The sequence below is a fragment of the Myotis brandtii genome, unplaced genomic scaffold (genome assembly GCF_000412655.1).
Source record: "Myotis brandtii unplaced genomic scaffold, ASM41265v1 scaffold423, whole genome shotgun sequence".
Taxonomy (NCBI): Eukaryota; Metazoa; Chordata; class Mammalia; order Chiroptera; family Vespertilionidae; genus Myotis; species Myotis brandtii.
Genome location: NW_005366214.1, coordinates 1,608,605 through 1,631,424, shown reverse-complemented (window position 1 = coordinate 1,631,424; position 22,820 = coordinate 1,608,605). Strand labels below are relative to the sequence as shown.

General features: G+C 43.7%; 1 protein-coding gene across 1 annotated transcript in view; it reads left to right on the top strand.

Moving 5' to 3' along the window:
• The window catches only part of RHOJ (ras homolog family member J), an 84,601-nt gene that overhangs the window by 42,098 nt on the left and 19,683 nt on the right, over positions 1–22,820 (top strand). Inside the window, exon 2 of the mRNA XM_005874039.2 lies at positions 16,473–16,531. Within this exon, the coding sequence (XP_005874101.1) occupies positions 16,473–16,531 (59 nt within the window). The remainder of the gene's footprint in view (positions 1–16,472; positions 16,532–22,820) is intronic.

Genomic DNA, 22,820 nt, shown 5'->3' with positions numbered 1-22,820 from the left:
GCCAGCCTGCCAGCTGCTCCTGGGATCCCAGTTAGAGCTGTAGCAGTTTGGCATGATCCTCTAAAATGAATACCCTCCTTGGGGGTGGGGGTCATCAACGCTATCCATTCATTCAACAAGTATCCATTGAATTGCGTCATTTTCAAGACAGCATGCTGGGCCTTAGAGGTTTGTCTTGTAAGGAGTTCACAGTTAATCATTTGCAGAACCTCGGTGTGTAGGGAACTGCAAAGAAGATAGATTTTGATAAGGGAGAAAAGTAACGGAGACTAATCACAGTGCCAGAGAGGAGAAATTGGGGTGAAGGGAGCTTGCCCAAGAAGATAAACTAGTCTGACTTCACCATGTCCACCCAGGCCCTTAGGAAGCAAACAAGCAGTGGGTGCTTCCTAAGGTCCAGAAGCACACTTTTGTAAATGAGGTCACAGAACTCCAAAATGGTGCTCAGAAATCCCCATATAGAAGGAAACACATTAGTTTTTATTATGCTCCAAGCTGCTGGGTACAATCTACTGAAATATTGAAATAAATGACTGAGAAAATCAGCCCTTTTTATGGTCTCATTTGCCCAAATTGCTTGCCTCCCTCCTTTACTCATGCTCTCACATTTTGAGGTCAATTTCCCCTCAGTGATGACCCAGGGGAGTGAGGCAACATTTTCCGGGCCTCAAGATTACTTGTTTATAATTTCGTCGGTTTACAGTCCTCTTTTTTGGCCCAAGTCCCTTCCCGGCCTCAAATCTCCGCTGCAGAAAGCGGGAGCCCTCTCTGCAGGCTTCCCTGAGAGCAGATGCCTTCGGCTTTGACCCCTTAATTTCTGAAGACCAGTGAGTGGGCAGGTGACAGCGAACACACCTACTACTGCTCAGAGTCCATTCCTCCTGCACTGCTTTAGTGGAGTAGACGTCACATCTGTCAACCACTTGAGGGGCTCAAAGAGCCATGTTTAAAGAAAGAATAAGCCTTGTCACTTATGTGTGGCCTGCAGACCGGTAGCTGGGACACCACCCAGAAGTTTATTAGAAATGTAGATTCTCAAGCCCCACTCAGACCAACTGAATCAGCATCTGCACTTCAACAAGATCCACCATCACCACCCAACCCCAACGCCCATCCCTACCCACCATCCTCATGGTTCAAATGCACCTTCTAATGGCAGCAGGGGATGAAGACAGCTCCAGTCCTGCTTTCTCCTCTCTCCCACTCAGCTGAAGGGCTGCTGCTCCATGTGCTATCTTTTCTGTCTCTGTGTTAGAGCCACATTTCTCGGTGGCTGAAGAAGTGCCTCTTGCGTTGGCTTCACTAAGGATGCCTCCTCCATCATTAATAGAAGGATGGTCTGTGTCATTGTTGAGCAAGGCATGTGAAAATCATCTTCACACCTCATTCATCAGCTTCATGCTTCCACAGCTCATCCCTGTGTCCCTTACCCACCACACTATACATCAACTGGCACTGGCATCAGTTCTCACCTAAAAAGCTCCATGACTAAACATATCCTTTTATTTGTTAAATCCGTTTGTTAAACCCCTATAGTGGGCCAATGTACTAGATACTTATCCTCTAGCTGAGAGACTGTGCAGTCCTATCACACAGCCCTTGTATTAGTCAGGGTTCTCCAGAGAAACAGAATCATTAGGATGTGAATAATATAGAAAGAGACTTTTATTATAAGGAATTGGCTCATGTGATTATAGAGACTAGCAGATCCAAATCTGCAGTGTGGCTGTGTCAGCGGACTCAAGGCCCAGGAAAGCTGATGGTACCAATGGAGTCCCAATGCAATCTGGTGGAGAATTCCGTTATTCATAGGAAGGTCAGTCTTTTTTTTTTCCTTCCTGTTTCAGGCCTTAAAATAATTGGATGAGGCCCACCCACATTATGGAGGGACATCTGCTGTACTCTACTGATTAAAATTGTAATCTCATCCCAAAACACCCTCACAGAAATGCCCAAAATAATGTGTGACCAAATATCTAGACACCCCATGGCCCAGTCAAGTTGACACATAAAATGAACTATCACAGCCCTTATCAGAAATTCATGATAGGAAGGGGAGGGAGAGGCACCAGCATCACAAGGTGAGTCACCAGAATACAGTGAAGGTTACAGACATGTTGGTACAGCCTTCCTCACTAGGCCAACACTTAGGTCTTCTGCAACATCCTTCATCTATCATTTTCCCTTTACCAGTGCCCCCAATGGAGGCCAGGGCTTAGGAGGATATAGTTCCATGCAGAAAAGAATAAGCTAGACAGAAATGATGAGCATCTCTTTATCACTCAGTCCCAAGCACCCCTGACAGCTATCCATGAAAGAGCTGAGCCCAGATCCAGACCTAATCACTCTTCCTGCCACAGCCAGTTCAAATCAAGACTTTAATATTCCCTCAGAACAGGTTTGGGTTTTCCCTTTGGAGAGTGATAGGTCAAGAATGAGAAAAGTACAGAGAGGCCACAGGTCAGAAAGCAATCTTGGTAATAAGGTCAGTTTAGGGCAACCCTAGAGATAGCATGGAAGTTCCGAGCTAGACCCAAACAACCTAGATATCTAGACTAAACCAGCTCCTGGAATCTGCCCTGCAATGGAGCCCACAATGGCCTTCCAAAGATTGGTTCTCATTACAGTAACCCACCCCTCCCAAGTCCCCTTTCTTTCTTCTCCGTCTTCTTTCTCACTTCCACCACCACTCCTTGTCTCCAACAAATCCAACTCCTTTTTCTCCTCTTTGATATTACAATTTCTCTACAGTTACTGGCAAAGCCACTGAATAGCCCTCCTCCACAGCTCCACAGCCACATGAGGTCCTGAATGCCTAACTTAACAGGGTACTGCTGATCAAGTTAAGATTTTATAGACCTCCACACATGCACTCCCCATCCCATGTCCGCATGGCTTCCACTGGTACAATCTCACTTTTCTACTGATCAATTGGTGATAACTCAGGATGGCCATCATCTTATCTCAAATTCCCCTTTCTACTCTTGAACCTTGAACCTTCTGGTCTAGTAGGAACTGCAGTCCCAACTACCCAAGGGTCCTTGACAATGTGGTAGTGTAAACTGCTCAGTTCTTTAGGTTCCAGGAAAAAGGTATGATGCTAGTATCCTAAGAGAGATTGGCAAATGACTCCTTGACCTGAAAAAAAAATGTGTTGGAGACACAAGAAAGGGTATCTGTATATATATAAGGCTAATGTGCTAAGTGTCTGACTGTCCAACTGGTCAGTGCACTGACTACCAGGGGCATACGTTCAACACAGGAGCTGCCATGATGTGCACTGGCCATTTACAGAGAAACAGCACCGCAGACCTGGCACCAACAAAACAACACTCAGCTTCCCCCAAGTGGGACGCAGGCCCCACCACCACCCCGGAGCGACAGCCCACCAAATCGCAGCTGGTGCTGCCAAGACTCCATGACAGAAACGGTGGCTGTGGGTGCTGGATAATGATGTCACATAGCAACACCCGGCTTCCTCTCCCTAGCGACTAGCCTCCTTGGAATTTCTTCAGCTCAGGAACACGACCTGCTTTATAGCCAGGCGCAAACATTTCACAGTTCAACCAAATGTCTGTGAAGCGGTTTCCCATGCCTCATCTCATTTGATCCTCACAGAAGTCCTGGAGTAGGCAGATAGGAGACTCAATGGAATCCTATTTTGTTTTCATTAGTCGGAAAATGGATATTTAGAAAGCTTAGAAACTTGAAACAACAGAAAAGAAGAAATGGTGGACCTTGAAAATGACTTCAGGTTTTCTCACTGCACAGAATACTATTATAGTCAAACACTGCAGTTAAATAATATTTTACCCTTTATTCTCCCTGTGTGATCTACAATAATAATCTGCTTCATGTTGATATTTACTGCAGTGTTGCTGACAATTACCTGAAAGAGAAGTTGTGGTGCTTCACTAAGCTGGAAAAAGTTTAGCTAAATCAGAAAGCAGGTCTAATTAACACACTGCAGACCAGTAGTTTTATTGCTAGCTTTACCCAGTGGCCAGATAAGTTTCTATTGAACGAGTACAAAAAACGTTTTACAGAAATGTTAAAGGCACGCTTTAAAATTAAATACCCATTGCATTTTGAAGTTATTTATTACATGTTCTTAAAGCTAATATCTTTTTAAAGAATCCTCGTGATTAGCCACAAGGCTTGGAACAGAAAACAAGAAAATTCTTGTGATCTGTCTACTATCATGGTAAACAACCTGCTTCCCTATTTATAATGATCTGGCCCTCTAGCAACTTCAGCGCAAAATTATAGCTAATTTGCCTACAAACGTCAGGTGGTCATAATAATCTGGCCACTCAGTGTATATATCAGCGGTTCTCAACCTGTGGGTCGCGACCCCTTTGACGGTCGAACAACCCTTTCACAGGGGTTGCCTAAGACCATCCTGCATATCAGATATTTACATTACGATTCATAACAGTAGCAACATTACAGTTATGAAGTAGCAACGAAAATAATTTTATGGTTGGGTCACAACATAAGGAACTGTATTTAAAGGGCCAGAAGGCTGAGAACCACTGGTATATATAAAGCTCTTGCTGGCGCCAATTGCACACATGTGTTTCAATCTGTCATTGTCAATAGTGAATTTGGTGGACACTTCTATTATAGAAAAAGGGTGAATAGTGATATTAAAATATTTCTGCTAATTAATTTCCTTCAATGTGCACAAATCCGTGCACTAGGCCACTAGTTACATTATAAATGCCTATAATCCTTCCCTTCCCCCAAACCCTTCCCCTTCGGATGAGGAGAGAAAATGTCTTTGGCTACTCAGCTTCCCTCTCTTCCACAGCCCAAAAGGAGAGCACCTGCCAAGTCCTAGTCTTTCTCAGGTTGGCAGAAAGAAGACTAAAATAGTTACAGAAGGTGTGCTGGGTCAAGGCTGGACTAGTCTATGAAAAATACTGAGAAGTTTGAATCCCCCGTTGGTGTCTTGCTCTTTCTCTTAAAGTCAGAATGGTTTGAAGGAATTTGAGTTGTTAGTGTTGTGTCCTTGAATGTGAAACTATACTGAGACCATACTGTATGGGTCCCCACTTATCTGTTATATTTTTTAAATCTTTGAAAATGCACAGAAACTCTACTAGATTGATTGTACTTCACCTAAAACCTAACAGAAAAACATCAGCAAAACTAAGAATAAGAATTCAAAGCCTCATCTTGCTAATTCATTGACACAGGTGACTCCAGGCGCCAAGCACTTCATGAGGCCTCCTAGCTTTGGGTGACAATACTCAACATAGGTTCCAATGGTAACCAACACTCAGTGTATCCCTTCACTGGATCGCCTTAACAGGACTGGTTAGCCATGATCCTTACATTGCTGATAAGCATCCAAAATATACTTTTATTTTTAGATGTTTGGGGGGAAAACAATTGTTGGAAAAATATGTAAACAAGGACATAAAAGTGGTAGGTGTTACCTTATATAAAATTTGAGAAAATTAAGTTACAAGATGGGCTCCCAAGTATTCATTGCAGAAAGGACCCAAGAACTGTTTTATCTCAAACTGTCATACATACATCTTTCTTTAATCATAATTAACCAACAAATATTAAAAAGTAAAAAAAATATATATAGTTACAGAAAAGAACACCTATTCTGGTTAGGGATATTAGACTAAAATAAGTGAAATAAAAAGAAAAACTTACAAATACATAAAATGCTAGGATCCTGAGTAACAATCAGGCAGACAAGTAAGTATAATCTAGAGTAACCACCACGCACAGTAGAAACAATCTCCTAACGATCTCCAAATTATCTTATAATACTGTGGAAAAGAAGTTATTGAGAGCAGAAACACACACTCCAAATATTCATTCACTTGACTAGTTCATTTTGATAGGCCTAGACATTGTCAATAAAGGGCTATATTTAGAACCAATTTACTGCTGTTGTCTTTACAGCTCATATACTTCTTTCGGTATGCAGTGAATGTGTTTTTGGCAGATTCTAGCATCTTCGAATGCACAATATTTCCTTGGTACCTTCCAAAAGCAAGTATAGGTAAAATATTAGTGGTTCATCATAATTCTCTGAAAAAGATAAGCTGCAATACACGGTTTATAAATCTGCACTGCAGCAGACCTATTCATCACATGTTCTACTCATAAAAACACAAGGTTGGCCCTACAGCCTAAAGTAAATCTAGACAAGCCTAAGACAAAATCAGAGAGGACCAAGAAGAATTGGTAGAAGTCAAGTGATGGGAGACAATTTAACTTAAATGTGATGACATTTAATCAAATCTGTATAAAACAGTAATAACAACAACATAACCACAATTGTTGGGCACCCAAATATCCTTTTTCTGATTAACATATACAATGTAGAATTTTATCTCCTACCATCTAGCATTATATCCTCAATACTTTACCACATTCCTCAATATTCTTTAAAAAGTTACATAGCCCAGCCAACATGACTCAGTGGTTGAGTGTCAACTTATGAACCAGGAGGTTACGGTTTGATTCCTGGTCAGGGCACATGCCTGGGTTGCAGACTCAATCCCCAGTGTGGGGGGTGCAGGAGGCAGCCAATCAATGATTCTCTCTCATCATTGATGTTTCTATCTCTCTTTCCCTCTCCCTTCTTCTCTGAAATCAATAAAAATATTTTTTTAAAAGTTACATAGTAAGTTTCCCCATAACTGATGAGGATCAATCACCAACTCTTGAATATCTAGGTTGTGTCCAGCTGTCAGCTATAATAAACACTTGATGAACAGCCTTTACTTGTATATATTGTTGTGCGCTTGTATGATTACTACTGGGAGTACATTGCAGAAATAGGCTTGCTGAGTCAGAGATAGACCCACATTTAGGCCTTCGATCTATCCTGCCAAACAGTTTGCCAGACCACTTGAACCAATTTACGTTTCCTGCAGCAGTATGCGAGTGCCGCATCATCGCGTGTTCACCAGCACTGGGTCTCATTCATTGTCTTTGTCAATTTGACAGGCCAAAGATTTCATCTTGTTTAATTTGAATTTTTTTTACTCCGGTATTTATTGGCCCTGTGTTTGTTTATAAGTTGTCTTCATTCTTTATTTGCTTCTGAATTATTATCCTTATTGACTAGTAAACATGCTTATGTATCAAATATAATCACTCTGTCAAGTTCCCAAACTCAAAAATTCTATCAGAATTACTTTAAACTTATTAACTGGAGAGGTGTAACATCTTTACAACACAGAGCTTCCAACCCAAGACCATGAGCTGCTTCCCCATCTGTCTTCCTTTATGTATCTCAACAAAGTGCTTCCTGTGCTGTTTCTCTTAAAGGTCTTGCACATTACTAGACACATTATAGCGTTTGTTGTTGTCGTGAAAATAATACTTTCCATCATTTTTTCTAACTAGTTATAGCTCGTACCTGATAGAATTTTTATGAGCCTAATAATTCTTTTAAAACTCGTGGTAGGAACACACTCTTCCACTTTTATCAACACCTGGTGTTTGAATTTCCTCTGTGATTATTTCTAGACAAGAAGGGGAGAGAGTTGCTACAAACAGACTGCCTACTTCTGTACTGTGAGACAGATATAATAAGAAAGATAATCTCTCTGTAGGAGTTTATAAATTTTAAGTTTTTTTTTCCTTTACGTTACTTCATCTATTATTCACAAAACCTGTCTAAAATGGATGGAATACTATAGAGTAATTGAGTTATTAGTCTCCGAATTTTAATGATGAAGAACCTGAGGTTCAGATCTGAATCACTCGCCTGGAGAATCTGATCAGACTCTTGGACCCTACCCCACACCTATTTCCTCTGAATCTTAGAAGTAGGGTGTGCAATCAGGGAATCTGTGTTTTTAACTCGCTCCCCTGGTGGCTGCCATGGTGCATTTAGATCACCAAGTCAAAGTGGAGGCTAAAACCTAAAGTTTCTGCCTCTAATTTAGGTATTTATCCTACCGTCCCTCAATGGCAGCTTGATTCTTGTGGGTTCCTAGCCATATATGAACATGACTAAAGGAGCTTGCATTTTTTTAAGATTTCTTTATTCAGGGGATCCTGCAAAAAAAAAAAAAGTATGCTCTGGTTTGCAGACCACAAGCCTCCACACGCAGGATTCATTTATAATGCAGTCACTTTTTCCCAAAGTCTTAATGAAAAGACCGCTCCCTGTACTCTGTGGCTGCCGCCAGGAAGTCTGACTACTATAACTTGCAGTCACAGTGACCCACAGGACACCTTGGCAGTAGCCCTGCCCCTAGCCCTGCCTCACTAGCCTGGAGTCGGCAGCCCTGGAGCTGGTGAAAGTTGCCTGGAAAAGTGGGAAAGTGCCCCAAGCACAGAGGCCATTCAGGACAGCCTCGTTCCCATGGCATCCCCTCACAACAAGCAGGCCAGCATTAGTGTAGGATGTCATCGCTGGTGACTCCATCCTGCCCCTTAGTGTCCAGGAACACTCACGGTGACCCTTTAGGAAATGCCAAAGATTAATCTAGAGAAAATAGATGCCTCGGAGAAAAACTCCAGTTTGGTTGGAGTTTAATGCACTGTCAGTCTCTCAACCCCTATTTATGGAGCTACGTGCCAGGCCCATTCTAGATGCTGGAACGTGAGAATGAATAACGCACAGCACTTTATGGCCCAATGGGCAAGTAAGCATGGAAAAGGGGCTTAAGGTACTTGGCGGGCATCAAAGAGGAGTTATGGGAGTGAGTTTTCCAGGTCATGGGAGTTTTCTAGGCTGACAAGTGTAGGGAAAGCATTCTAGAATTTCTTTTCCCAAGAACATGGAACAGCTTAAGCAAAGGCATCATGAGTATGACAGACTGCAATCAGTCTGGATTGTAGGACAGTAAAAAATAAAAGAGATCTGAAAAGGTAAACCAGAAGCCAGATTACAAAGATTGCGTGCACTCTTGAAGGTATTTGAATTGTATCTTAGAGACGACGGAGCCACAGCTGTGGGACTGGTGGCAGTGAGGAAAAGGCAGCACAGAAGATGGAGTCTGAAGAACGAATGTGGACCAGGAGCCCTCTGTAATGGGGGTAAGGGGCTGCAGTGAGATAGCTACAGAGATGGGAAAGAGGAGTTAGGTTCTGGAGATACTTAGCAAGTAGAATTGGCAGGGCATGGAGACCAAGCGAATGTTGAGGGAGGAAGGGTGAGGCCAAGCAAGTCTCTGAAATTCCAGGATGTGGATGTCATGGAATCATGGCTCTGTCTTCGGTTTGGCCCCATCCCCAGTCAGTTCCAAGTGCTCCCCTTCTCTTTTCTCCACGCCCTCCCTCCTCCTCTTCCATCATCAAACAAGTACTGGCAAGGAAAGATCTTTCCTGAACAGCCTCCCACACCCAGAACCAGTGCAACTTCATTCCAGCAACCTCTGTTCCCAAGTGTTGTTATTTAAGAAGCCATGTGCTCCATATGCCACCTTACATTTGTGTAAGCTTTGGTGTACAAAATTTTCATATTCATAATCTCCTCTGCTCCTCAGTAAATTCCATTCTGCCAGTAAAAAAAAAAAATGTAGACATAGGGAAGTTGTGGCTTGCTCAAGGCCCCAGAGTTATTTCACAATAAGCTGAGGGCTCCAACCAGTTCTTCTGTCTTAAATTCCGGGTGGTTTCAACTTGGAATAACGACAGGCATACCTAACAGATCAAAGAAACATGACCAGGGAGGGAAGATGCATGGCAGATGCATTACCCTGTTCAAATGGACTCTCGTTACTGCAGGATGAATACACAGACCTCACAAAAGCAAGCCCTCAGCTCAGAGTCCTAACAGATTTTCAGGAAGCTTATTAGATTTTCTCCTCATTCTTTGTTCTACAGAAACAGGACCTCGTGTCAGCCTATCAAATAAGAGACTTCCCTGAGCCACAAGCAACTTTTATTTCACACACACACAGTCTGCTGCTCAGAAAACAAGAAGCATTCTTAGCAAATAAGGGAAAAGAGCAGGCTGAGGTGAGCCATGCAGATGAGTAAGAAGGGTTTCAAGCCACATTAAGAGGATCATGGATGTGGGATGGATACCTCACCAGGAAGGAATTTGCCACCATTCCTGTTTATGAAAATGTATTGTTTATTTCTAGTTTCATACTTGCTTCTAACTTATTTTAACTTGAGGTGACTCTCATCCCAGAGGCTTCTTATAAAATGGTTCCTTATAAAATGTGCATGCATATTTGGTTCCTTATAAAATGTGCATGCATATTTGGGAGGTTTAAACCAGGTCACAAACACACACAAGCTCCCCCAAGAGGGGACACTGGGGCCAGGTGAGACAGTCCCAGACAAGATCTTCTAGGAAGGAAGCAGAGCAGCGGATGAGGGTCAGTTCATGAGTTTCCATTTAAACTCCCCATTTCTTGCCACCCACTAGACACAGACAAGCTGCTGTGATGATTACCCCCTGACTTCTCAATAACGTATAAAGAGTTTTTATGTACCTTTAGGGTAAACATGATTTGTTCATTTTTCAGGTGAGATGGAGACATACAGAGTTGCCCAGCATCTCCACAAATGTGTAGCAAAGTAGGGACTTGAATTCAGGCATGGAGAAAAATTATCTGAAACTTGGATATAAGGCAAAGTGCATGTAGTTGTCTTCCCAATGTCCAATGTCATGCTGGGGCAGTGTTTAACACCCTCCCCCAAGAAGTAATAATCTAGGGTAATACACCTTCATTTGATTCTACTATTAACTAAAAGCTTAGACTTTCTGAAGCTGCATGCTAACTTGTAACTCTTGTTGGGTAGAGATGCCAATAATTACTGTTTAGTATAAAAGAAAACACCAAAGGCTATCTTTTCCACAGGACAGTAACCAGCTTTTTATTGAATGTAGCCATCTTATTCTAACATTTTGCTTCTTAAGTACCTATGTATGCCCACTTCCTCGAAATGCCCTTTGAACAAGATTTATCATCTTACTGGTCCTCTCATTATTGAGTTCATAAATCTTTGACATACCCTCATCCTATATTTCCATGAGAGTCATGTTATTAACTTTCTTAAGATTCTATTTCTTGCTATGTCTATAATCTAGTGTTTCTTCCTCCAAAATAGCACCTTTATGGTACTACATCCACCCACCTCATCAGGTCTGCCTCATTCTACCTGCCAAATAGAATACAGTCGACATGAGTGATGCAGTCAGCTGGCTATATGCTGGGAATGGAAGGGCACTTCGAGGCTTCCTCCTAAGTGGCCTGACATTTCCAGCCTTCGAGTTTTCAGGATTCATCATATATTCACAAGATGGATTTCAAAAGCCCATTCTTGGCAGCTGAGATGGCCAGCCCTCCAGCCAGCAAGAAAGGGGCTTTAAACCAGGTTCCTATTGCTGCTGATGGGCTAGACTGGCGGGCTGGGCTGGTTTACAGGGAATGAGAACACGTCCTCATCCTGCAAAGGACACGGAGTTTTGTGAGGTGGCCGAATTGCTGAGGGGGGTAAGTTCTCTCTGGGTGAAAGAAATCAAAGCCAGGACTTAGACTTCACTCCAACTCACAGAGGCCACTTCAATCTGCACAAAGAAGCAACACAAGGAAGCAAAAGGCTTACAAAGAAGGCCTCCATTTTACATACTTAACGGGTCACTGACAACTTTTCACACTTTGTGGAGAGAACCGTCTGAGCATGTCATATGACCCACTCTCTTTAAAACCTCTCTAAACTCAGAAACAACACTAAGAGTCTGAGAAGAGAAGGTGATCTGGGATTTCAGCCTGACTGCTGTCTGCCAGGCAGATTTGCTGGCTGCAGGCACTTCCCAGCAGTTAGGCCTTGCCAGGAGCCTCAAACTGCAGGTCTGCACAGTTTGAAGGACTCTCCTCTGCCTGAGTTGCCCCTGGTGCTCCATTTCTGTGTTCAGCATTTACTACGCTTGCCAGGATCTGTGCTGCGTACTGTGTGGGACATGGGGTATGGGAATCCTGTTCTCAAGGACCTTCCTGTCCAGTTGGAGATATAAGACAAATATCTAAATAGCTACTGTTTAGGACAGAAAGTGACCAGTAATTCACAAATATTAAGACCCTACTATGTGCCAGTTAATGTGCACTGGGTATACAGTGGAGAGCAAGACAGACTTGTCCTTAGAAGAGGTTTAATAAGCATTTGCTGAAGGAGAGAAAAGAACAGTTGTTCGTCACCCACTATGGATGGGCCAGGCTGTGTGCCAGGCATTTAATTTCCTTCTCACAAGTCCTCACTTTGGTAGGCAACGCTATCCCCATTTTTAACAAATAAGGAAACAAGGGCTCAGAGATGCTAGGGGACTTTCCCAAGGTCACGCAGACAGCGAATAGCAAAGGCAGGATTGTAATGAGACCCACCTGACTTAGATCCTGCTCTTTCAACCTCACTACATTTACTGTTAGCATTTTAGGGCACACCTGCCTTCGTGCTGCTGTGGCTGATTCATTTCCAAACTGAGGGGCCTCAGAGGACACTGCAGCCTGTTGGCAACAATAAGGCCTCCACTGCTAGTCCAAGATAAGGGCTCACAAAGCCATTTGGACAACCCACATCTGTGATTAACGCCTGGATCTGTCTCTGGCTATCCCTAGATGTTCTCTAGCATCAACTGTGCGATCCACTTATCTTCTGATAGAATGGGAAAATGAAAGGGCAGAGAAGAGAGAATAAAAGTGACTTCCAGAGCCAGGGGCACAAGCCCTGCTCCCTTCCTTTCGATTCCTCCAGCAGAGCTGGCCAAGCACACAGAGGAGACAGCCACTGCCCAGCAGAGCTGAAAACCACACCATTTCTACCCCAACAGGTCACCCTCCATCTTCCCGCCATTTGCCAGAACCCAAGGAAATTGTTTTCATTCCTTCTCTTTCACTTTCGGGGGGGGGGGGGGGAGAAGAATTGGGGGCTTTCATTGATCAACAAAGCCTTCCCAATAAAGGCTGCATTCGTGAATCAGCATAGCCCCACCCTGCATGCCCACCTCTTCTGCCCCATCTCCCCATGCACCCCAGGGAGCTGGTGCGCCACCCCGTGCCCCGCCCCCAGCACACCCTGGTGGCTCCTGGACCGCCCTTATCCCTTCTGCGGATGCACCTTGGGGAACCTGTGGCCATCCTGGGGACTGAGCTCACACACCTCCTCCGGAAAGCCCTCTCTGACCGCGCTCCAGCGGTGCGCATGCGCACACCCAGCAGGCCCCTCTGGCGTTCCCACGCCCCACAGCACGCACACGCACACGCACACGCACATGTACGTATACGCACATGTACGTACACGCACGTACGCACGCACAGTCATACCCCTCCAGGGAGCTCCCAGCCTCTCCACGCAGCCCTGGCTTGGTGTTTCCTGTGCTGCACCCTGCCCACGCCTTGCTGGTAACCCCTCCTCTCCACGCTCCCACAGGCCTCCTACTCCCAGTAGTGAGAGGACCAGGATCGCAAAGGCCCCTGGAGGGGGGGAGGCCAGCGGGAGGAGAAGGCTCTCGGCCCGTGCCCACCCTTCCTGGGCTGGCCCCAGCGCTGCCAAGGGAGAAAAGGGGGAGGCCTGGGGAGAAGCAGGCTGAGGGAATGGTTCTCTGAAAACCCGAGCAGGAGCTTCAGGACTCCCATGCCAAAGGTCAGGGCCATTGCTCAGGAATGTTTGCAGCTCTCGGTGGAGCCTGGGGTGACAGCGGCTAGGGCTTGCACCACAGGAGGCTCTGGGCCTGGAGGTCGTGGCATGGCCCAAAGGGGTCCCTGGAACAGCTGCCCCTGACCGGCATGCACTGGGCTTGGTAGAGGTAGGAAATTCCTGGAAATGGCTGGACTTCTTCCCTTGGTTCCTGATCCGTGACTAGGTAGTGAATTGGCCACGAAAGGAAGCATTTAGGCAGAGTTCAGGAACATAGGGCTGGACTTACGCAAAAGCATTCAGGAAGAGAAAAACAGAGCAGGGCCAAGAGTGAGGGCCACGCCGGCTCACCTTCACTTCCATCACTAGCCTGGCGTTTGAAAGGACGTAAAAAGGTTTAAAATCCCTTCTGTCAGTGTTGTCACCAGGGTTGGATGGAGCCGGGTTCACCACGTTAAAGTGCACGTTTAAAAGCTGAGCGGCTACAGCGAGGTTGTCAAACTTAACACATGTGGACCTGTGTAAATTAAAAAAAAAAAAAATTCCCAGTGTGTGGAGGCAGTGCTTTTAAACAGGTGCTTTGCAAAGAATGAGCCCCTTAAGAAGTACTTTGCATACATGTAGCCCATCAACCTGAAAACAAATAAAAGTCAAATCAGTACCAAATCAGCAACTCTGAGCAGCAGACTGGAGAATATGTTGGAGATAGGGTTTTAACCATTTGCACGCCATAAGCGTCTATAGACGCAAGTGGTGGACCTTTTTTAATTAAATTCAAAATATCGTGGCAGTTAACTGGTTAAAAGGTTGCTAATTCAGCTCTGGCTGGGTAGCTCAGTTGGTTAGAGTGTCAGCCCCAATAGACCAAGGTTGTGGGTTTGATCCCCAGTCAGGGCACATACAAGACGCTACCAATGAATGCATAAATAGGTGGGACAACAAATAGATCTCTCTCTAGCTCTATCTTCCTCTCTCTCTAAAATCAATAAATAAAAATAAAAGATTGCTAATTCAGTTTCTCTTTCCTGCATAGCTAATGGTAGAAGGCACCTTTACATTGCATTTGCAGTTTTTAATCAACTAGGAAAAATCACGTTCTCCTTTATTATTTTACATCCTTTTTCCAAAGAGAAATTAAATTTTTTTAGAAATCTAACTTTGCTCTTTCCACTCACCAAGAGAAGTGTATTATGCTTTCAATCTGTTCAATCTCAGTTTAGTTTCAAGTTGAGACTTTATTTCATTTCCAGACATGTACAGAGTGGATGGTATTCCTCTATTCTCATTTTTTGGATACAATTTGCTTGGCAAAGCAGTAGGCCTGCTGGGTAAATCAAACTCTCCACTTTTCACTCTACATACACCCTTTAGGTATCTGAAACTGAACCCATACAACATGTCTTCCTGCAACTGAGGTTCAAAATTATAATGAATTAGTTGAGCTAAAGCACGGGAATATTCCATTTAAGAAACTTTTTAAAAATAAATATGAAGTCCATCTTGTTTCATTATTTGCTCTGCCTTATAGATTATAAAATATGCAGGTGGGTTAATATTCTTTGTTTTGGGGGTTTTATTAACATTTCAAAGACAGATAAAAACAGACATTTCTAACAGATTGCTTACACAATTCTGTGTCCTGAAAGATGGCTCAAACCAAACAAAATGAAAAAATAACCAATAAAAAGTTCAGCATTTTTTTCCTTCAGGAGCTTAATATTTTAAGGCTTAATAAGAATCAATGAGAATTCTACAGAGTGCCTTAGTGTCACCAATGATATTCATCTTGATATCATTGTAATTAACCTAGTTATTAAGAACAGGAAAAGAGCAAAGGGAAGGCCAAGTATTATAGGCATGTCATTTGGGCAGCTTTGCCAGGAAGCTACAATTTTGTACTCTCCAGGGGTCCAGCAAGGGAAGATAGACAAATGCCCAGTACAGTTGGGGTGACATAGGGAGGGTACTTTACTGTCAGTCACACCTGGAATAGGTCATTGACCAGAATGGGTTTGGCCACTGCAAGGGCAAGAAATTTGGAATATTTAATCTCCTGAACGAAGAAGTTCTCTCTCTTTGTCCTCTTGGGACTCTTTTGTGGGGAGGGGAGCGCTGCTCTCTTGGCTCACCTGCAGGCCATGTGGACCCCACACACAATGAACTGATGGACTGAAATTAGCCTGATGCTGAACTGGACCCGGCTGCAACATGGAAAGGAAACCCGGGGCACTGGCTTTGCTTTTAGCTCTACTGTAACCACAATTATACTTCTTCCAGGACTGGATTAAGGGAAATGGGACTTTAGAAACCCAGGGATGTAATCCCATGCAAATAAAAATCACTGATCTTCACATGCAAGTCTCAGAAAATTCTTTTTCTCCAGATATCGTAAGGACTCCAACCCTGGCAGTCCATGGGAAAATGATACCCCAGTTTCCCCCAATAACAATCTCATCTGAAAAACTTGGACTTGGCTCAGCCCATCCACTCTTACTGCAGCCCAAGGTTGTCTTTCTTTTCTTTTTAATATATTTTATTGGTTTTTTACAGAGAGGAAGGGAGAGGGATAGAGAGTTAAAAACATTGATGAGAGAGAAACATCGATCAGCTGCCTCCTGCACACTCCCTTCTAGGGATGTGCTCGTAACCAAGGTACATGCCCTTGACCAGAATCGAACCTGGGAACTGTGAGTCCACAGGCTGATGCTCTATCCACTGAGCCAAACCAGTTAGGGCGCAAGGTTGTCTTTCATTTGGAAATCATGCTGTCATCAATATACATGGATGAGGCATATGCTTATCCTCGCTGCCCAAAGAGATGTTGGCATAGAGAAATGTGAAGGCTCCTGATTGAAGCTTGTATTTATGGGCTCTCCTCTTCTCTTCTCCCCTAGTTACTGTGACCGTGGGAGACAAGCAACACTTGCTCGGACTATATGACACGGCAGGACAGGTATATTTTTATTATCTTGATTTATTATTATCTTGATTTATTTTTATTATATTGGTTCATTCAATAGATATTACCTCTTCTGATCATTGGGGGCAAATTTATTATCTACCTAAATGACAACCAAAGCATATTCTTAATATCTTAAAAATATTTATAATTACAAAAAACCAAACCATTCATGATTCAAGATGTTAATAGGCAAATAATAATTCATTCATTGATTGATGACTAACAATAACCAAAAGAATGTATTTGGCCAAGACTCTCAAGTTCTTCCTACCCATACCAATTCCAGTTCTAGGATTACCGAGTCAATTTCAAATTTGAGTTACACCCATTATATTTTTGCATTATATTCTTTGCCCACCCTTTATTTGAATTGCCTAATGAGCTGTGAAAAGGTTCAGAATGAGATAGGGGATAGTGAGTGAGGGGTAGGAAGAAGATAGAGTAAGTGTTGGGAAAAAGAAAAGCCAGAACTAGATGTTTTCCAAACGTGAATAACTGAATAACTAGAAGTTGACTCTCAATTCTCTAAGAGTTTTGAAATATTCTCACTCTGTCAAATATGTTTCTTCAAGTTGGAAAACCTGGCCAACCATTAACGTAAAGCAATGAACTAGAACTCTCAACACTTAATCAGTTAGCACATGCTCTACTTCAGCGGTTTTCAACCTGTGGGTCACGACCCCTTTGGGGGTCGAATGACCCTTTCACAGGGGTCGCCTAAGACCATCGGAAAACACATATATAATTAAATATTGTTTTTGTGATTAATCACTATGCTTTAATTATGTTCAATTTGTAACAATGAAATTGGGGGTCACCACAACATGAGGAACTGTATTAAAGGGTCACGGCATTAGGAAGGTTGAGAACCACTGCTCTACTTGGTGAAAATGCCACCATCACTTTCTTTCCTAACACCCTATACTTCATTATGAAAAGTTTCTAATGTTATAAATTCATGGGTTGGAGAGGAAGTGGTTAAGCAATTGATAGCTGTGGGCCAATTTCTTTGATAGAGCTTTTGTTACCATATGTCTTGGGTCATTTATTAAGGTCAAAATCAGTGGGTTGTTTAGTTTTACATCTTAAGTCCTTTGGAGTGAACATCTGACCATACTCTTTCCCACTGTGAGTTTCCTGGTAATTGTTATTTATCGTTATACTAGTACTCTCCGCCCCCCCCCCCCGCCCCCAATTATCTGGATATATGTCTTTCTGCTCAACTTGAAAGCTCTATACTAGAAAAAAAATAGTAAATGGAATTTTATTTGGGATTTCTGTATGCATTTGCAAGGACCACTGTATAAATGTCTGTGGGACATCAAAGGCTAATGTTGGGCAGGTCTAGGAAGTGGGGAACCTAGAAAATCTAGCTCCAGACTCAAGGCTTCTGAGAGCATCCAGTTTCCACTCATCAGCAGATGGCTATTTGGGCCATCTACTCTCAGGAAGTGGAAACTCACAGTAATACCGACACAGAACTAGGACAGGATACCCCCAGATGCCCAATATGGGAACATGGTTTGTCTCCTCTGAGCTAAGTACAGGGGCCTCAGTGCAGCTCATACTTGGCTACTCCTCCACCAGAACGCATTCCAGCAAGAAGGGTACGCTGCTCTTTGGTCTGGAGTTGCCAAACTCAATCACATAATCATTGGGGTGTCCCCCTTCATCAGGGACTCACAGCCTTAAAGAAAGAGGAGTTTACAGCCTTCTCCCCTAAAGTCAGATTGTATAGATATTAAATCCAGTTTGAAAAGTTCTGTACAGCAAGAATTATTGCCTGACTCTGAAACCTCTGTTTCCCGTGCCTTCTAAAAAGTGCTCTGTGCCCCTCATGCCCTCCCTCTTGTATAGCAGTCCATGGAATTGTTAGCTTCTGTGCGTTAATTGTCCCCAGAACAACCTCCCCAGGCCTCTATTTAATTTCAAATTCAATAAAATGGTTTAAAAGCTTGTGTGGAGTTCAATTCTTCTTTCCCACTGCTCTGTCCTTTATAGAAAAAAATTTAGACAATACTAGTATAGGAGTTGAAGCTCTAAGGCAGTGCAAAAATATCTTTAAACACCAAATTGAAGAAAGCAGAATGACCTAAACCTCTGACACCAGGGAAAGTGATGAGCACGGATAAAATATAACAACAAATGGTTTTAGGTATTTCTTCAACTTAACTTTCACTTTAATGTTTTCCAGCAGCTACTTTGAAAGCTCGGAGGTAGATAAGGCTCATAGGGGAACATAAAACACGAGGAAAAAGAATCAGAACATGTCTTACATTTTCCTCTAGGCCTCAAATTCTATGGTTAGGAACTTTAAAAGATGACTCCAAGAGCCCTGGCCCACATGGGATTGTCAAGTGCGGGGGAAAAAAAGGAGAAACATGTAATACTCTTTGTAATAATTTAAGCAATAAAAATATATATTTAAAAAAAAAAAAAAAGAGCCCTGGCCCAGTGGTTCAGTTGGTTGGGCATCATCCCGTGCATCACAAGGGCTGTGGGATCTATTTCCAATCAGGTCATTTGCATTTGCAAGGACCCCTGGGTTTGATCCCAACAGGGGTGCGTGCAGGAGGCAACCAATTAATGTTCTTCTCTCTCTCCCTTCCTCTTTTTGAAAATCAATGGAAAATATCAGGTGAGGATTAAAAATAAAAAAGATGACTCCAAGAAAGGCTAAAATGAATAGAGTAATTAAGCAAAATGATTTGAAGCTAGACCTAAGGGAAACCTTTCAGCAGTAAAGGATTATTAAATGTTGACATTTGTTACACTAAGGATGACAGGTAGTTCATTCTGTAGACCAGTTCTCAAACTTGAACGGGCATCACAATCACACAAAAACCAGCCACTGGGCCCCAGCCCCAGTTTCTTATTCTACAGGTAGAGCTCAAGAATTTGCATTTCTCACATGTTTCCTGGTGATACTGATACTGGTCTGTACATCATCCTTGTCAGTCACAATATGGTCCAATGACCAGCAGCATCCATGTCACCAGTGACCCTATTAGGAATGCAGATCTCAGGCCCCACCTCCACCTACCACATTCTAAAATTTATTTTTTAAAGATCCCCAGGTGATTCATGTGCACATTAAAATTCAAGAAGCACTCCTCTAGAAGTCCTTGGTGGTTGAGGCATGGTCCCTAGCGTTAGGAAGAGGTGGTGAAAAATATTACCTGAGTTGATTCCCATGGTTCTATGACTCTGCCAATCAGTCTTTATAACAAATTTAATTTAGAAGCATTGTCCCAAAATTTCCACTCCCTGCCTCAGATAGAGTAGTCACCTCCTCAGTTACATTCTAGTAATGTTGCTGCAGTCATGTGGCTAAGGAACATCTATAACAAACTCAAAAATACTCATTTGGCCAGAGTTGCTAGTAAGAAAGAGCCGTGATCTCAAACTTGATTCCTTTTTGAACCACAAAAAGGAAGTAAGTCACTGAACCCGGCTATAGAGTTCCCAGCAAGATGGCTTGCTGTGCATAATTCTATTTCATGAATAAACCAAGAAGCAGTGTCCCGCATCTTTGCTTGAGCTAACTCTGGGTCAGAGTTGATGAAACCAACCTCAAAAAGCACGTGTTCTGAAAGGTAAATTGATAGGAACTCATTATTTCTACCCTCAAAGTTACCCCTGAACAAATCTTTTGACCTGGTTTCCACCACTTGGCCGCACTTTGTTGGCCTTGGGCACAACTGAGACCTTAACCCAGCCCTTGACAAGCCAGCCAAGCATTTGCTTTATAAAGACAGTTCATAATGAAGTCACACACATACACTGCCAGCACATGGCAGCTGCTGTTAGAGATTAGCTCTCTCCCCAAAGCCTGAAACAAACTAATATTTGGACTTGGAGTAGAGTCTTTTACAAACAGTCTTCAGAACTCTGCTTCATCTGTTAGAATTCCAAACATTAGTTTAGGCCAGGGATTTTCAAACCTTTTCATCTCATAAACTAATTTCCAGAATTCTGTGGCACACCAACGACTATACACTTTTTGCCGATCTGACAAATAATAGGTGTAATTTTGATTCAGCTACACTGGGCGGCTATTGTTGTATTGGCTTTTGTCACTTTTTTATTTTACAATCTAAGGGAAAAGTGTCAGTGCCCCTAACTAGTCAGATATTGCATGTTTTAAAAATACTTGCAGCACACCAGTTGAAAATCACTGGGTTAGACAATGAAATGAGGACTGTTTCTCAGGGTGACTGCATGTTGCCCCTCAGCTCACACTGGGGAGGCAATAAGGCCAGGCCTGTGAGCCAGATCCCTCAAGGTCTTGCCACCTCATCCTGCCCGGCACATGCCCCTAGGAGTGTATTTCTGAGCGTCTCTCTGAAAGGGATCTCTAGAGTTCAGGTCTTTGGCTCAGCTTCAAAGAATCCGAGAGCTGACTTTCCATGACGTGCTTGCAGGCCAGTTGTTTAGAGTGCATCGTGAGAGGCCAATGGAGAGCAGGATGCTGGGGTGGGGACGCTGGAGCAACGCCTGGCCCTTCACAGGCTGAGGAATGCCAAGCTAGGAGAGGGGTCTTTCCCAGGTCATGGCTCAGCGCCCAGCATCCTCCCACCCCTTCCCACCACCTAGAGTGGAGCCAGCCATGGTACTAAGACATCTTGCCTCCTTCTCTGAGTAGGCCCTGGCGTACATATGGGCAAAGCGCTGCTCAGATTGAGGCCTCTTGGACCAAACTCCAGGATGGACATATCTCAAAGGCAACATCTGCAAAAGTGGCTGCTGGTGGCGCTGCCAGGAAGGAACAAGAATCTTTTGGTGTCAGGACTCTGGTTCTCAGCAGGGTACATTTCAGAGTTCCCTGATGCAAGCCCCACAGGATTGGCATGTGGGCAAGCACAGAATGGGTGTGTCACTGAGAAACCACAGCCCACGGCAGCTTATCTGTCACCAGTGACCATGGGCATGTGGGAACAGGAAGGTCATCAGCTGCACGCCTCAGCCAGGCCTGCACCAGTCCTGATTTCTGAAGCCCCCTTTCCCCAGTGGGCTGCAGAGACATGAAACAGATGGGGGGAGGGGGTTGCCAAGTACAGCTGGGGTTCATTAATGGCAACCCAGGGTCTACTTGGAAGGACGTCAGTCTTCCCCTTCGCTGTTGGCTCACCCAATGGGGCCATCTGGAGCACAGAACCTGGCGTCAATCCTCCATGGAAAGTTTGCCTAAAACCTCAAAATAATTATTTTTCCTCAATGAGTAACCCACCCTTTCTTAATCACACGCATCTTACTGTGGTTTTAGAAGTGTGCAAATTGGGGGTTAGATGGCAGTTTCCCCACACGACAAGTAACCTTAGGACACGATCTTACTTCCCCCCAATTTTTGAAAAATGAATCTGTAGGGACATTGAATCAGAGTTTCGATCAGAGCATGTAAACATTTGGGTCTCGTTACTACTCAGTTTAGAAGAAGCTCACTTCAGATTCAGTGCTGCTATCCAATGAGGATAAGGACACTGCAGCGATCGTTGGCATGGGATGGAGGATGGACTCTTGACTACTAAAGAACTTACTCCATTCAGGGCTCTGTTCTCAGTGGTCTACAAATATTAACACATTTTATACCCATCAGAGTCCTATGAGGCCAACACTATTACCAACCATTTTATAGATGAAGAAACTGAGGCAGAGAGAACTTACCCAAGATTACACAGTAGTCACTGGCGGGGTGAGATTTGAACCCAGAGAATGTGCCTCCCTAGCCCATGCTCTTAAGCGCTGTGCCACACTCCCGCCCTAGGTATGTTACCCAGATTTTCCAAGCCAAGCCTGACAGCTATGAGTGTGTTTATGGGATAATATGAAAATGAGACTTGTGCTGAAAATCTGGGATAAATGTCCTAAACCCAAGGAGACTTGGAAGCAGACTCCTACTTCCAATTGACTGGGGGATAAGAGAGGCGGAAGGAATGTGCGATGCACTGTCCTTGCCACTCCAAGTGTGGTCCCTGGACCAGCAGGGTCAGCGTGACCTGGAAAGTGGTTAGAAATGCAAACTCTTGGGCTTCATCCCAGACCTGCTGCTGAATAAGAATCTGCACTTTAACAAGGTCCCGGGGGATTCAAATGTGTATAAAGTCTGAGGAGGGCTGGTCTAATGGTCTCACTCACCACCTGCACCATTTGATGCTAAGGTGGTCCCTGAACTTTTCTAATAGTCACCCACAGTCCTCCCAGAACACCAGGTGTGCCTTCAAACCAAACACTCCCCTGCCTTTGGGGTGAAGTTAGGTGGGAAGTACAAAGTACCTTGCTC